At 33.6% G+C, this 17,968-nt stretch overlaps 1 protein-coding gene across 1 annotated transcript; it reads right to left on the reverse strand.

Annotated features, from left to right (window-relative positions):
• Positions 1–10,221: 10,221 nt before the first annotated feature.
• Positions 10,222–16,545, reverse strand: LOC130898076 (cuticle protein 38-like). The gene is made up of 2 exons (XM_057807120.1): positions 16,468–16,545; positions 10,222–10,626 (listed from the first exon to the last, which is right to left on the reverse strand). Exons 1-2 carry the CDS (start codon positions 16,483–16,485, stop codon positions 10,222–10,224), a joined length of 423 nt encoding a protein of 140 aa, XP_057663103.1. The 5' UTR covers positions 16,486–16,545.
• Between the last annotated feature and the right edge of the window lie 1,423 nt (positions 16,546–17,968).

Below are 17,968 nucleotides of genomic sequence, written 5' to 3' on the forward strand. Positions count from 1 at the left end.
GCTTAAACAATTCACAAAATCTTTTGTGGGAAAGAATGGAGATTTTTCCTCATCTAGTTCTTCGAATACCAATTTCAAATTATAAAAACTTATATAAAAACCCTTGCCGACAATTTTGTTTGATCTAACATAGGCGTAGATACCTCATTTTATGAATTTATTATTTTTATGGATACTTTTAAAAATATGTATATCTTATGCGAGAAAGTTTTCGTTAAAAGGTAATCGAATCGTCAAAAATTATTTATTAATATAAATATTAATTATTTAGACAAATACACTTAATGTAGTCCTACTTGGAACTTAGAAAAAATGATTATTTTACCTCGTCTCGTTAACTTGCTACAACTGATTATTAAATTATAAAACGTAAATAGACGAGAAAAATGTTCCTGCCGGTGGGGGCATTTAGCTTAAACAGGGTACCAGACGCGAACTACGCCCTTTTGGTACCCCATTCGTTTTTTTTTCTGGAAAACGAAATTTCAAAACAAAAACCATAAAGGAAAATAAATTCTTTACAAATAAGAGAAAAGAAAAAAAATATTTCAATTCCAAAGTAGTCAGAATCGTCTGAACTAGGGTCACCATCCGATTGAATTATAATGGGTTGTAAAGAGGGTGATACCACATACTCAACTTCTTCTTTGATAACATATTCAGCAAAATTTTTCCAAATCTCTTGGCGGTCTGCTGCTAGAACTTACTTTACGAGTGCTGCAACCTCTTTACTCAGTTCTGGAGACTGATTTCATTTTCGTAATTCTGATTTTACGTTTGCCCATATTAACTCTATAGGGGTAAATATAGTATAGTAAATATATAGTTAATATACATTATAGAAAATAGTAAATAGTAAGGAGGTAGTCTGTAAAGAGTACGACCCTGTACTTTGAACAGCTTGTCTATATATTAAATTTTCTCTAACTTCATACCTTTAGTAAAATTAAGCAATTCTATGTTTGTTGGGCCTTTTTTCAGATGTAAATGATAAAATTTGAGCTTGGTTACTACTATTCTTTGATATTTGAAGGAGTTGCATTCTGGATAATCTGCTACCTTTTGCTGTACTGGATAAACAAAAAATTATTTACTCTAGTTAATTCAGTCATTATTATTATTTTCCTTTTTCAAACATTCGAATATATTTAAAATAACATGCTGTGTTTATACCTGTCTTTATTCTCACTACACTATGCAATTTCATTGTCTTCATGGTCTAAAAAACGCCATATTTCTATTTATTTAAAGAAATTATGAATCAAATAAATCTCACCAAACGAAGCTACTGCTTATCGCAGACTGTCTCTGGCAGGAATATTTCGAAGCAATTGTGTACATATGCCTTCCGACAGCTCGGCTAATAGAAATGCATTTATGTTTACGATTCAATGTTTTCATTGGTAAACAGAGAAGATGATTAGTCCTCATGGACTGACGGATTGTTTGTTTGTTTGTTTCATTTCTAAATTTAGTATGAGTGTCATGGGTATTTACGAAAAATTGATTGTTCCTGGCATGACTGTCTTCTGCAATTGATATTGGAAAAACTATATCTTCTGGATGGTCAGTGATGGATTCAGCCTTGTTGCCGCTCTGTTTATCACGCCGCCCTTAATGTTGGAATAAATTTTATTGTTTTCGATACCTTATTCCCATTATAAATTTGAAATAAATGTATATCTATTAATATAATTCTCAATAACTGATACATGTTAGATATATTCGTTTATAATTAATCAACGTTTTTAAAATAAATAAAAATCAATCCATTTCCAAATTCTATTGTTTTTGCCGAAGAATCTTTGAGTGAACGTAAATTAATACATTCATTTCCTAATGTCTCTTCTAAATCACGAGGACTTTTGTTGACTAGTTTATTGGTAATATCTTTCAATTCGATTGTATCTATTTGTTACGGGTTTAATTTGTTCTTTTTTTCAACAAAGTAAACGTTTTCTGTAAAATGTACTATTAACCTTAGAGCTTACCTTTAAACAGACTTATAAATGCTGATTAAAATAATTTTATTCACAACCATATAATATATGCAATGCTGTCAGTACTAACGTTATCGAAGGTTACTAAGTGTCATATTACACATCTCTTCTCACCACCCTCATTTACCGCCCTCTAAAATATTTTTTATGGCAAATGGCAAAATACAACAAACTACTTATTCGAATGAATGGTTGAATTTGAATTATTATAAGCGTTTATAGAAATATTTAGGCCAGTACCAGCGCTGGCGACTCTAACAGTTATCTCTTTGGTCAAAAAACTACTTTGCTGTTGAATGACTAAGGTTTGTGAGCTACTAGTAACAGCTTCAGAAGACACGGCACATTGGGAAAGCATATTAACAGTTTTGGTTTTATTCCCCATTGAGCTATCCACAACAACTTCTGTCACAGTACTAGATTTCCAACCCTACAGCCTTTTTAATTGGAGTACTCGTACATTTGGACCACTGTTGGCACGTAACGTAACGGCGGTTCTTCTTAGAGCGTGACGCGTAAAGCCTTGCAAATCCTCTAAATTGAAAAAAGTAGCAATTTTTTGGGAGAAATTAGCTATTGTATTGTGCCCAATTGGTTGATTTCTTACTCTTCCTCCTCTAAGCTGAACAAAAAATCTATTGAGTTCTATGTTTTTTTCTCACATCCATGTAGTCTCGAATGATCTTCACCCATACTGGATCAGTAATGAAAAATGATCTACTGGTATGTGTTTTGGAATCTAGAATTTCAATCGAAATTTGTTCTTCAAAAAAAGCAGCATCGAAAATTTTCATTTTCACTAATAAGCTCCAGATACGCCTATTATTAGTGCAATCTAAAACAGATCATAAATATGTTACCATTATCGGTAGGAATTCATTTGTAGCTTTGTTTAAGAAATCCTCTAAGAAAATACATTCGATTTATTGAGCCCGAAGCCTAAATTTTGTCGTTTTAGGGAAGCTCACAGCTTGCAATGTTTTGAAATATCAGTTTTTTCTTCAATTTGTAGCATCGTTCGAATCATACATTGAACACAAAGTAGGCGGCTTCTTTTGTCTGGCTGGCTTTCCAAAATATGCTAAGACTACACTTTCGGAACTGGTGTTCATTTTTTTTTCTTTTAGGTAGCGATGCTTACTTTTTTCTGGCACCAACCCGTGTGCTACTGCGTCAACAGCCTGTCGTATTTTTGAAGGGGTACAATCCATCAATTCTTCATCATTCTCAATTTATTATTCGCGAACTTATTATCCATCTTATATTTGTGACAGTTGTGTACCACATAGCAACAGTGATAATATGGGTACCTGCTTGATTATTCTGAGAAAAATGCCTGGTAGTTTTCTGTTGAATGTAATATTTTAGGTATGTTCAGAACGAAGAACGAAGATATATTAATTTTGATATGATGCTTGTAAATAATATAGTATACAAACCTCGGTATGAAGCATCATTCCAGTCTCGAGATCATAGCTAACCTTCGCGTCTTAGTTAACTATATTTAATCTCTCGACAGTAATGAAATTCTTCCATTTCGGCGTGTAATATACTATCATCAACTACTCATCTCCTCTTAACCATTATAGGTTTTCTGTTTTGACACTAATAACAATCAAATTAATTAATATTTGAGATTTCCATGGAACTAATAACTGTGTGTCTAATCATTCTATCAACTTAATATCGTTCTGTGCCATAAAAATCTTCTTTTGGTTATCTGCAGGCAAGGCATTAAATATTTTCAAAATCCCTAAGTGTAGAACTTTACCTTCTACCGTTCAAAACTTTTTCATGTTCTTCTCACGCTTTTTTTCCTCGGGTAATTTGAAACCAATTTTATCTTATGCTTATCATTTTAGAATATCTAGGACTTTCACCGTGGAAAAAAAATATAACAATTAGTTATTTTCAAACTATATTCGGAATCTTTGGAAATAAACTCTAATAAGAGGATTTAGAAATTTAAGTAACTAATTTACCAATAAGGCCACATAAAATCATCGTTAAGTTCTTATCACCAATAAATAAATTATTAATAAAGTATTCGTATAAAATATTATCTTTGTTTTAAACCTTAATTTAACTGTTACGTTCTTTAGCTTCATTTTATGGTTCTACTTAAATAACAACTCTCCAAGTATCACGAACAACTCCATGTAGACTGTAAGCCGGGTAGTAATAAATTGAGGTGAATACTTTATAAGATCTGATCCACCTAGAGTAGAAGTACTGGTTTGGAGTGCAGCTGCATGTATACCAGCTACGGCCTAATGAATGCATGTAAGCTTGTTTCATTCATTCGCTGCCTAAACTCAAGTAAGCTAATTCCATTTAATGACAATAAGGAACCGAAATAGACATCTTATCCTAAAAGTGATATAATAAATATATAATAAGATAATAATTGAATTAAATAAATAAATTAATTAATTAAAATAATAATAAAGTTTTTATACTTACATTGACAACTGGAAGCCAACTGGTACCACTTGGGCTATATTAATTCGCAAAACAATGCATAGCTTCCTGATATTTTTACTATTTAGATGTACTATATAAACGTAGTTCATAAAGTACATACCACTCTATATTTAGCCATCTCTACTCTACCGAATTTGATAATTTCTCTAGCTAGCTGCAGTACTTAAAAAAAGGGCGGGGACAAGAAATTAAAAGCTTCTCATATGACCGGCCCATTGCACACTAAGACTATCTTAAATAGGGTACTAAACATTAATGCGGACAATCTTGTCCAAAAAAAGGTATTTATCCATTTACTTGTGACCCTGAATTTTTCTAGTTGTTTTGCGACGAGTACCATAACGATAATAATCTTGGACTACAGTTAGTGTTTTAGCTTCAGAAAATTGTCTATCTTTTATGTCCTGAAGAAATAGAGCCAGAGAACTATAGCTCAATGGATGATAAATCAGCTTGAGATTCTTGACGCTTCTTACTCACACCATTAAATCAATCTAAAATTACATTCCAAAAAAAAAGACTAAATTTGCTGTTACTAAATGGTGCAACTTTCACCGCAGTCCCGTAGTCGATTTGTTATATCTGCTTTCAGCAATGAGTCCCAGTGAATCAATTATTGCAGACCATTCTTTTTCTAACGCGTAAAAGGCGTCATGTCGAACAGACCAACGAGTTTGAGAAGGACTCTTAACTTTTAAATTTGTACGCCGCATCAAGATTTTCCAACGATAGATGAATATAGTAGATATAATAATAGAAAATTAATAACAGAAATTGATCTGAATTTCCCTTTTCCGTCTCTGAAATTTTGGTGTTTCAAAAATTTTTCTGCCCTTCAAATCATGCCGCCCACTGCCTAGCGGGGCTAGGCGTGAATCCATCTCTCTAGAGTCTAGATAGTAATTTCGTAATCGTTTTTGATTCTTGTCCTAGGTTAGGTTTTGTTAGTACGGTCAACGTCGACCTACACTAGTTTTTGCCTACCCTATAGTTTACCTGATACACAACAAATAGAAACTATACTATCAATTTTAATATTTATATATTTAAAAACATAAGCATAAGTAATAATAATACAGTCTGTAATTGTTATATATTCAATTTTTTTTTAATTATTTCGGTGCACAGTGGCATTCGCATTCTCTGTAAATTCTGCCAAATAGTCGTTGTCAAATTGATTGCATTCATTTTTCATTTCATTTCGTTTTAAGTGGTAGTAGAAACTGCTTTCTGACTTACCTGGGTTTATGGTTGGCAGCTGTGATAATTAATCCCAGTAAAGTGGACAAAAAGTTTTTGAGAGTGTACGAGGTACGAGGATGTCCAATGTCCTTCGTACGGGACCGTGAAAAATTGGACTGCGAGCTTTAAAAGAGGTAAATTTTCCATAGAAGATGATGACCGATCGAGAAGGCCAGTTTCTGTGTCAGTCCCCGAAAATATCGATGCAGTTCATTACATGATTTTATCATACCGTCAAATTGGGCTAAAACGGATATCTGAAGTACTGAATATTTCATACGAACGCGTTCATCATATAGTTCACGTCAATTTGAACCTGAAAAAAATTGCTGCAAAATGGATCCCCAAATGTTTGAAAATTGATCAAAAGCGTACAAGGATAGAATCATCGCGTTCGATCTGTGCTCGATTTGAAAACGATGTAGACTTCTTAAATCGAATTGTTACTATGGATAAGACTTGGGTACATTTCTACGATCCAGAAACAAAGCAGCAATCGATGGAATGGCGACACTCTGGTTTTCCAAGACCTAAGAAGTTTCGTGTCCAAAAATCTGCTGGAAAAGTTCTTGCTTCAGTTTTTTGGGATTGGCATGGAGTAATCATGTTTGATTTTTTGGATAAGGGTAGAACAATAACTGGAGATTACTATTCGACATTACTGACAAATCTACGGGAAAAAATTAAAGAGAAAAGACGCGGAAAGCTATCCAAAGGTGTTTTGTTTTTGCAGGATAACGCCCCTGCACATAAATCTCATGTTGCCATGCAAAAAATTCATGATTTAGGGTTTGAATTACTAGAACACCCCCCTTATTCACCAGATTTGGCTCCTTCCGACTATCATGTCTTTCCTTAACTGAAAAAAAGTTTAAAAAGTCGGAAATTCTCTTCCAACGAGGGGTAATAGAAACTGTGGAGGTCTGGTTTGCAAAGAAAGAAGAAACATTTTTTTTGAAAGGTCTAGAAAGTATTTTTCGATATATTCCCGTATATGATAATTTATACTGGAAAACCAGAGTCAATAGAATATATTCCGAAACATTTAATTCCATAAAATTCTTATTGCACTGTGAGAACATCATTTTCTTTTTGTTAAATTCCCTCAATTACCAGTTAACTTATAAATGCCGTATTATGTCGAAATATATGAAATGAGTATAATTTTATCGCAATGAAGCGTATGTAGTAAACAATCACTTGACTGATAGGCTCATAATTAATCAGAATAGAAGACAAGGTTGTATTTACAATTATTTTATAATGTACGAAACAAATTGATACGAGGGCTCGGGATGAAGTCATGGCAATTATTTCTTTTTCTAGATACATCTACGCAGCGAATACTGTGGTTATTGACTATCGTGTAAAATAGGAGTAAGCCGAGAAATACATTGTTATAGCGAGGCTACGAAGCTATTTGAAGGCGATAACATTGACATGTTGGTAAACTTTTTCAACGACATCACAGGTCACATTCCAAACGATTGGCTCTACTCAACTTTTATAATGATTCCTAAGACATCAAATATTTTGTTCAGATCATAAGGATTATGTAAATAGGTTTGTAAATATTAGTTTTGACATATGCACCTTTCATTACATAGGTATTATTAATAAAATTTTGAAGGGCAAAGATCATCAATATAAAGACTATGATGTTGTGATGAATATGGCATATGTTAAATATAGGGAAAGCTGCAAGAGAGACAACGGTAATCATTAATTAACCATGGTTATAAAATCAATTTTTTATATACCATTGTATGTACCATGTACAAACAGAAACATTTTTTAAACACGCCAACATCTCACTGTTGACAGTCCTAAGCCTGCTAAAGTGTGGAGGAACATTTTTTGTTTGTGGATATAGTTATAAAATGTCAAAAACAAAATAAAAACTATAATAATCATCCTGTGTTTTAATATTCCATCTACTTATATAATTATACAAACCATTTAATTGTGAAATTTAGATGGTCGCACCTGGTTGTCACATAAATTGTAAATGAAACAAAAATATTTTACAAAATACTTTATTTTAATTTCAGGTGTTTATATTTTCTTGTAAACAACAATATTTGAATTTGAAATGTTAACAAAATGAAAGTATTTTGCATAATACTTTTGTTTCATTCACAATTTGATGCTTCGAGCATTTAAAATTACTCGAGTTATTTTCAAGTTTCCCGCGAAATTAGCAACCTTAGATCAAATCTTTGATTATAGAAATCTTTTTTCTTGGTACTGAGCCAGTCGGAGAGATGTCGCTAGGATCGAACTTTGTCGTCAAATTTTTATACAAAGTGACAGATCTATCGAGTATATAATCTTTGGGTTAGACTAAATCAGACAATCAACACAAAAGACTTCAAAGTTTTAAGAGTGGTACGCCAGGGGTGTATTATGTCTGCTATGCTGTTCTACCTCTATGTAGAAAATGTCTTTGCTGAGGCTCTTGAAGGCTTTGATTATGGCGTTAAAATTAATGGATAACCGCTGAATAATATTCGCTATGCGGGTGATAGGGCAATACTCACAGACAACGTACTCGAGATGCAATTATTACCACATAAAATGAATAATATTGGTAAATCATATGGCTTGAAAATAAAACCAAGTGCATTGAAATAAGTAGAAATGCAATTTTAAGTGCCCAACTGCATATAGATAACAGGCCTATCGAGCAAGTGAAGACGTTTAAATATCTAGGGATAACTATAAATGAGAAATAGGACCCTCAGCAGGAAATTAAATGCCGCATTGAACACGCATGATAGGCATTCATTAAATTTAAACCGATGTTGTGCAACCATAATGTCTGCTTTGACCTTTAGTATAGAATGGTCAAATGTTATGTGTGGTCACTTTTACTGTACGGCATGGAAACATGGACATTAAAGATGTCGTCCATTAATAAACTAGAATCCTTCGAAATGTGGACCCTTCGAAGAATGTTGCGTATACCATGGACAGACAGAGTGAGGAACGAGGATGTACTAAGAAGAGAGGGGACTGAGAGAGAATTGTTAAACTTGATCGAGGTACGAAAGGTTGGATACTTGGGTCACGTTCTTAGAGGAGATATACAATACCCCAATTGATCATACAAGGAAAGATCAAAGGAAAGAGAGTCGTAGGCCGAAAACAAATGTAATGGCTACACAATATAAAACACTGGACTGATATAAATGACACCGGTGAGCTGTGTCATGCTGCTATACATAGATGTTTGACCAAATATTATCGCCAACGCACTGTAGATGCAAGGCAGTAGAAGAAGAAGCGATATAGTGGAATCCTTTGGGGAAAATGTCCTACATATAGCACCACAATAGTGAAGTTTCAGCAAGGACGTGTATGAAACGTTTGGCGTGATACGTGTCGCTATTGAGCAACTCTTTAACGTACACAAAAGATGAACGCTACTGTTTGGAGGACAAGGACATTGAAAAACAGGGTTTCTGTGGTAAATGCGCTAGCAACCACTTTGTATGCTGCCAGAAATAAACTCTATCCATGAATTTTCGGAGCAGTCAAACCAGAAATGAAGCACTAATCCATGGCAACATGTTAGATCACCAATGGGATAGAAGTTGCGTTGGAATCTCTACCGACTAAAAGGTTTAATTGTTTGCTAATTTGTTCTTCGTAGCATAACAGTGATCGCACAGACTACAGGGACTTCTTATGCGATAGGTATGGCGTTCAGAATCTTCTGAATAGTGCAAAAAGCCTGCGTGACAATGTAAGACCACATGAAATAGACTGTGTAGGGCAGCTACTGCGACGCTGGGAAAAGAAATAATTCGATCATTCATCGTATTCTCTCGACATTTCACCTTATGACTTGAATTTGCTTGGTAAGATTACGGAGCTACTAAGTGGTAGGTATCTACAGCACGAGTCTATATTCCTAATGCTGTGCGTCGATCCACATATGATGCGTCAAATGCTGATATTGACGATGTTCATCTTATCGCAATAATTCATTATGTACCTATGAAAATGTAAATGAAAAAATCGAGTTTATCTGATGAAGAATCTATAACCAGACATGAAATATTCTTGACCTCATGCTGGTTCAGATAGGAAGGATTACGCCAAAACGTTTTTCTTTCTATTACATTTTTCTCAATTTAAGTCTCTGGTACCATTTTAACTGTTTGATTTTCATATGCTATCAATTCATTAGCTTCTTTCAATCCGTACTTGTCCATAATTTCTAGAAGTTCATTGATATATATTCATGTTTTAATCCGTCAATATCTTAACAATTGTTTCCACTTAATTTTTCATATAAGTCAAGAGTATTGCATTGAAAATAATAAAACTCCATTTACATGAGTACAAAAATTGAATTTATTACAAAAAATTACCTATAGCTTCACATATATACATACTATATACACGACAGGTTATCTTTCCACGATACAAATGCAAGTAATTAATTTTTAGTTTGTTGTATTTGGTCCATAATCTTGATTCATCTCATTTACTTCCTAACGACGACGGGAGATGCGGGTAAAGGTGCAGGAAAAGCACTATAAGCTGCAGGTAAAGCACTGTAAGCTGCTGGTAATGCACTGTAAGCTGCTGGTAATGCACTGTACGCCGCAGGGAAAGCACTGTAAGCTGCTGGTAGAGCTGCACCATAAGCACTGTAGGCAATAGGTGCGGGAGCTACTGCTGGAGCAGCAACCAAAGGAGCGGCAGCAACTCTAGCTGGTGCAGCTACAACTGGAGCAGCAATACCATGATTGACAACACTGGCAGTGTATGATGAAGCGTATGGTACAGAATATGCTGCTGGTACTGCAGCAACTGCTGCTGGGACTGCTGCTAATGAAGGGCCTCCCAAGCAACCAGAAATGCAGATTACTACGAAGGTAGCAATGAACTAAAATAATGAATATCTTATAAGACCTATATTTAAAATCCACACCACACAAAGTTCGGTTATGTATTAACATTACAATTATTAATTTCGCACCAATTACGAATTTTTTATTGTGTAATGACAACTTGAAATTTACTTTGAGTTCAAAAGAACTAATTTTCCAATAAATTAGTTTTCCTCAATCTTCGTGTTTTTTTGTGTTCAGTTTTGCAGAAGTGTAATTTAATGACAAATAATGTTTGGATAATATGTTTCTTTTATATATTTGCGATGATACGTTTTGATGTTTGAGCGAAACAACCTAACTTCGCGAAAATATTAATTAAAACGAAGACCAAAAACGTCTAATGAAAAGATTATCTGATTTTTATGGTGTATAACTGTAATTAATTTCTGAATTAATTGAAGACTTGGGGCAAGAAAATTTAGATATTTCTTCAAACAGAATAAAATCAAAATGGCCAAAGAGGAATGATTAAAGAAGAATGGTTAACCAAGAAATACAATGAAAAGTGAGGTTACAGTAATCAAAAATATTTTGTTCGTCGTACTTCATGCACTCAACGATCGAGGGATCATTTAGCCTGGGGTTTCTCTTGAGCTTGATAGTAGGTCATAGTCCGATATTTTTTTTATATAGCATATCATATCTCACATCCATCTAAAAATGACGAGTTAGTGACTTGATATTTGAGTAACCACCACAGTAAACTATTCCTGAGGTTATACGTAAGCTACGATTCGTCAATTTGATTCCTCCGTTGGTATGTCCTGAATTTTCTGCTTATATAGTAGCCCATTTATCTAATAAACCAGTATACTTTTTAAACCATTTTCCTGATTGGAAGGATGAATTTGTGCTAAGAAAAAGTTGTTCATATTTTATGTCTCCTATTTTCTATATGAATTTTTTGAATAATGAGATCGGGCAAATGTCTGATTTATCCCTGATCAAGCAGCGCGCGCACGGCTTATTTTCTCCTTGACTAATCTTGGTGAAATGTGAAAAAAACATCTGACTTGCGAAATCCAATTTTTCTTTAGGTAGTTTTACGAACATCTTGAGCTTTCGCCTTCACGTCAAACCAGCTCATATTACTGAACCAGAAAAATATTTTGTTTTCACAAATAGTTAGGTATTCTCTTGGAGCAAACCGATATTATTTAAAAGAATTCATCATGCTTTAGAAAAACGTTTCAAGCACGCTTTTATCAGCTTCCTCTGTATATTTGTTTTTAACTATCCTTTGTGACTTAGGCTACCATTATACTGGGATGCTGGCATCTGGGAGGCTAGCGAGCATTAAATCAAATGGGAGCGATTAGACTAAGGATGCCAGCATCGGATGCTAAAACAGCCACCCGGAGGTTCGATTTTGTGCATCCGGACTGGGATGCTGAAATACGAGCATCCCGGGATGCACAAAATCGGTCGTGTGGTATTGGTTTAAATGCGGTGCTTGTATCTTGTTTAGAGATGTCGCTTTGGATGTAGCCTAAAAGCTCTTTGAAAGAAGGGAGTCTAAAGTAATTAAAAAATCATTTTTCACTATTGCGCAGTTCATCAAACAGTGTAAAATACAAGCTTTTAACACGACGGTTAGCTAAAAAAGGGTCCACACTAAAATTCCTTTTTGCACGACGTCTTCTTTTCTCAATTAGTAACTGGTAAACTGGTAAAAAATTAGAATAAAATAGCAGTCCGGGCTAGCATCCCAACACAAATTCGACTAAAAGTGGGATGCTAGTATCCCGGATGCCAGAATCCCGGATACCAGCATCCCGGATGCTAGCATCCTAGTATAATAGTAGCTAGTACAGGCCACCACTTTAATTGCTTTACCCGAGCGAGCTAATGTGTACCTCCAGATTCGCCGGTCATAGGTTCGAATCCCGTTCACGTGCCACAAGAGTTTCTTTTTTTATCTGTAATTTTTTTTAGAAAATATCACTGCTAATTTTTTCTTTACATCGGAACAAATCTTACAACTGTCTGCCCTCAGTTGGAAATAAATATAATTGAAAAGAAAAATAAAAAGTACACTTTTGAAGCACATCAAACTTAGAAGTTGAGGTAATTTTTAAAATAAGCTTGAAACAACAATGAATTAGTATTAATGTGAAAAAAACGTGGGGTACTTTGTTCCATATTTCTGGTACATCGAGCGCGCGACCCTCTTTTCCTAATAATACCAGTATTTTTTATTCACTATTGTTTAAGGCTTAATTTAAAAATTATTTTCAAGTTCTTAATTTGAAGTGCTTTGAAAGCAAATTTTCTTTTTTTAAAATGTATTTATCTCATCCTTTGCTGATCTGATTTTGAACAGTACTTTTGGTATTGACTGGGTTTGATATTTTTTAACATAAACTGGCAATGTAATTTTTTATTTTCGCAGAGTATTACAGCTACGCTTTACCAAAATCCTATGAGAAACACTCATTTAAATAAATCATTCTTTGTACACATTTTCTATTCGATCGATTTCAAACATTTTTACTGTGAATCTATGTCAATAAATTATGCTACAGTCACTTTTTTTATTCAATTATCGTCATCAATAGATCTAACAGGGACTTATCGAGTTGATAGACAATCGTATTTACATTGTATCAACACAACGCTATAGTAATTATTTTCGAAAAATTCCAACTTCACCAGATGGTACATATAATTTGATTTGTAAGTCCACTGTAATCGTTATGCCTTTTATGTTGTTGAGAAAACGACCACAATACAAATCACAATAATATTTTAAAAATAATTTCATACTTCATAGTGGGTTTCACAATTAATTATAATTAGTGACACCGTGGGTGTCCAATTAGATGATAAATAAATAGAAAATCGAATTAAGTTTAGTGGTCAATAATATACCAAGCATATGGTTCTCTTCATAGAAACCGAAAGGAAACATTTACTTGAAAAATGCATGATATTTTCTAATGAAATTATTCATTCCGAACCGTTGACTTTATTTCTAAATAGAAAATTTCTAAAAATATCTAATTTTTTTACAGGATGTTAATTTCGACAATATGAAATATGGAATTATTACCTAAAAGGATAGCTTGTAGGATGGTTCAAATGTAATCTCTAGCGAAAGTGGGCATAATCACTATCTTAAATAAGGCTCACTGATATTTTAAATCCAAGTTTAATCAACAATTTTTCCAGAAATAAAGAATAATTGATTCTTTATACAAGGAAAAATCAAATATACATGGTCTGATTCGAAAATCGAATCGTTAACATTGTTTTCCTAATGTGGTGCAATCTATTTTGATATTTGCTTGAAGTTTTAGCGCTATTTTTCAATTAGCATGTATTTATTATCATTTTTACGATACGAAGAGTTGGTCTGGCAATATCAACGAATGAAAAGAAGTTGAGTATGAAGTGTGATTGGAATTTTGTGTTTTCAATAGAATTATGACTATTGGAATTGTTAAAAATGTTTTACGAAGTCTGCAAATACAAGTATTTAAGTATCAGAAAAGTTGAGAAAATGGTGCTGTTGTCATCTAAGAGATAGCAGAGGCTCTCAATATCTCTAATCGATCGAATCAAAATATATCAAATCTCACAAACAATCTGAATATTTTGCGAAAGCAACGTTGAGTAGAGCTCGCAGATGAGATATAAAAATGAACACATACACCTCGATAACATTACCTACCTCAATATTTAGGAGTGAACCCTGTGTAATGAACAAAAAAAGAGAAAGTAAAATAGCAGCATTTAAAGTATACTAGAAGGTAACAATGAAAGTGATGCTAAAGATAAATCTATTTCTAGGGATTCGAACGATCTCTTCTAAAAAACACTCCATATTTTATTGATCAAGCATAATGGAATGATTTCGTCAAATATTTCCAATTATCAAGATGTAAACACAATTTCTTGGATACCACTTACAACAGTGGAATTTTTCAAAACAGAAGAGAAATACTATATCCCGGGACTGCTGAAGCAATGAATCAAAACTATAATAAAACAGAATTAGTTATTGATGTTCAAAAACGCAGACTTAGGACGCAATACATTGTGAAGAGAGATAATTATCAATATACGCGTTAATGAAATTGTTTGAGTAGGAAAAACATCAAATTGAAGTGTTCAGTGACTTCAAATACATCGATTTGTTCTGGGGTTGACAATATCTAAAAGAAACCTAATTTGAAGGCGGTAATAAAGTTATTAGTGGGACAGGGAACGGAACTAAATATAAATGAATATATGGTGTATGGTCTCTTGCCACTAGCCATACCTTAACGATTTATCACAGATAAATATACAGAGCGTTGAAAGGGTCTCCAATTTCAAATATATAGGATGCTACATCACCGAGCAACTGAACTCGGATAAGAAAATTAGATGTAGAATTAAATTGACCCGTGCAACTTTTCCTAATATGATTTTACTGCTTTGTAACTTAAAACTGAGACAAATAATGAATGAATGTTATATTTGGTGTGTGCTGTTGTACGAAGCTGAAGTCTGGACACTGAATGCAGCCACAATCAACCTTATAGAAGCATTTAAAATGTAATTACATCGACGAATACTGAAAATATCATAAGTGTTTATACAAGGTAATGAAACAGTCCTAAGCCAAGCAAATGCAGTTCGTAAACTTTCAGCAATAGTTAAATGTCGAAAAGTGTCATACCTTGATCATGTCCTCAGAGAACTATGAGGTCATTACTCATAACTTTCAATTGAGATCAAAATAGGTGTACGCAGGAACATAGGAAGTGAACAAATCTTCAGGTTTAGGAGAATGTGTGATTAGGCAGGCATATATAGCAACTAACAATTGTTTAGAGTGGCTAAAAACAGGGATAAGCACGTCGTTTTGTTTGGCAACGTCAGTGGGATCTGAGAGGGCACAAGAAAAAGAAAAATGGAGCTTTGCGTCAAAATATATGGAAGTTTTGATTCTCTTGGTACGTTTGGTTCAAGTTAGATAACATGTTATTTGAAAAATGCTGTCAAACAGTGCTAAAAATGCTGTTAAACTTCTATCTGAAGCTATTTATATGCAGCTAACAAATCTTCTGAATCTGTGTTTCACAAACAATCTATTTTTCTTGTCTTCATAGGAAAAAATCTAGAGGAGCTAAGAAAGGCGATCGTGGTGGCCCTATTACTCCTTTTAAATTAATCTCTATGATAAGGAATCTATCATCATCATGTTGAAAGTATACGATATCTCGTATCAAATTTTATTCTACTATCTACAAATATAACTTAGACTTCTTCATTAAATAAATGTTACCTATTATTTTTCACCAGCCCAAATTTTCATTTGCATACGGTGTGTGACCTTCCCTAAAAGGTCGTATATTTTGCGCTCCGGTAACATTTTTTGATGTTATCATAGAGATGAGAAAAATATAATCCTACCTGATCCACACTATAGAAAAAAATAATTAAGACTCGAAACTTAAACTCACCAAACTACATAAAGTCTTTGGTACATCCAATTTTTGAAAAAAGCAAACCAATGAGCAGAAATTATGATGAAAATTAATAAGTTAGACAATGAGGAGCTGAGAAAATTATAGAGTTATGAAATTGTTAGTATGCTTATTTCGTAAATTCGTATACAGAGTGCAGTGAATGCACTAAGAAAATTTAACATAAAAATATGAGAAAGCTAAGTAAACGTTGATCTGAAGATCATGGATATACAGGAAAAAATTGAGACAGATAATTGTGTATAAAAATTGTGACATTTTGAAAACTTAATATCTATGGTTATAGAAACAGTTAAATTTCAAAATCAATACAAAAATTTCCAAAAAAAACAACAAATATATGAAATAATTACTTACCAATTTTTGTGAAGCCATTTTACAAAATGTTTTAGGTAATTGCTAGTCAAATCGACTGTGCTTCCAAATAAAAAACGGAGCGTATTTATACCAAAAAGATGTACACACACCTTACGTATTTAAATGTAATGCATACTACTATGACAATATGTAGATCATTGTTGAAATCGATTCTAATTAATTTGTAGTATGTAACATCACACGAAATTTCATAGTTCGAACGTGTTGAATTTATATTATATCATTTAAATGCGTAACAGCTAATACAGCCAAGACCTGCAATATAAGTAATGGCCAATAAATTGGTTTGAAATACATTGCATTGGGCTAGAAGATTGATTAGAGTAGTGGTCGGCAAACTTTTGAGTTAGTGAGCCTTTCTTACATTTATAAACCTTTTAGTGAGCTACCTAGGAATATTGGGTCAAAGAAAGTATACAAAATGGAATTTGAACCAGTTTATCATAAACGAACATTTATTTCTAGTATTAATCAAAATATATACGAAGTGTAACGAAAAAAGTTTAAATGTTCATTTCAATGAGAGGAGAAGAATACTTTTTGGTTTGGAGAGTATGTTGTAGCCGCCATTCTGATGCAGTTGTCCAAATGTTCATCAGTCAGTATGTTTCCATATTTGTGTTTTATGAATTTCATACTTGAAAAAATGCTTCACACAAAAATGAAGAACAGAACATAGCTTTCAATCTCAATGCAACAAGAACCACAATTAGATACTTTTCTTCAAGGACTAGACCTTAAAGCTAGATATTTTCACTGGTAGAGAGGGATTTTAGATACAGGTCATTCTGAAAATCAACAACTTCTATTACAACGGCAGCCTGATCTCCTATAAAATGTTTTACAACACCAGCTGAAAAATCTTCTCCATCGATCTCAACCAAGGAAGAATTGACGAACTGGGCCACAATCAACATGCTTTTAAAATCTTGGAACCGTTGATCAAATTGCTGTCTGCACGTATTCTTGGTTATTGCTGGGATGTTCTGAAGGATTTTGTTTGTCAAAGATCTGCTTCAGACTAGGAAAGTGCTTGCATTGAAACTGGGTTATATTCTTTTCTCGCAGCTCGAGCTTTTTTTAAAATGATGTTACATCTGAAATCATTCCACCAAAGTTCTTATCTTTGCTTTGCAAGCTTAAGCCATTCAACTTTTCAATTATATCAGTAAGAAAGGAAAAATCTTGCAGCCATGTGGGATTTTCCAGTTCAGTGTGATGCTTACCCCGATCTTCCAAAAATTTCACCAGTGCAGGTAGCAACTCTTTGAAACGTTGCATAACTCTGCCTCAACTAAGCCAAAGAACTTCTGTATGAAGCAACAGATCACCATACTGGCATTATAACTCTTCAATTAGTTCTCTGAACAGTCTTCCTTGAAGTGCAAGGGCTCTTATTTTATTTCCTATTTTTACAACTGTTTTCATGACATTGTTCATACTTAAGAACTTTCCACACAGTGACTGCTGGTGTTTCATG

This window comes from Diorhabda carinulata, chromosome 9, assembly GCF_026250575.1.
Source record: "Diorhabda carinulata isolate Delta chromosome 9, icDioCari1.1, whole genome shotgun sequence".
NCBI classification, from domain to species: domain Eukaryota; kingdom Metazoa; phylum Arthropoda; class Insecta; order Coleoptera; family Chrysomelidae; genus Diorhabda; species Diorhabda carinulata.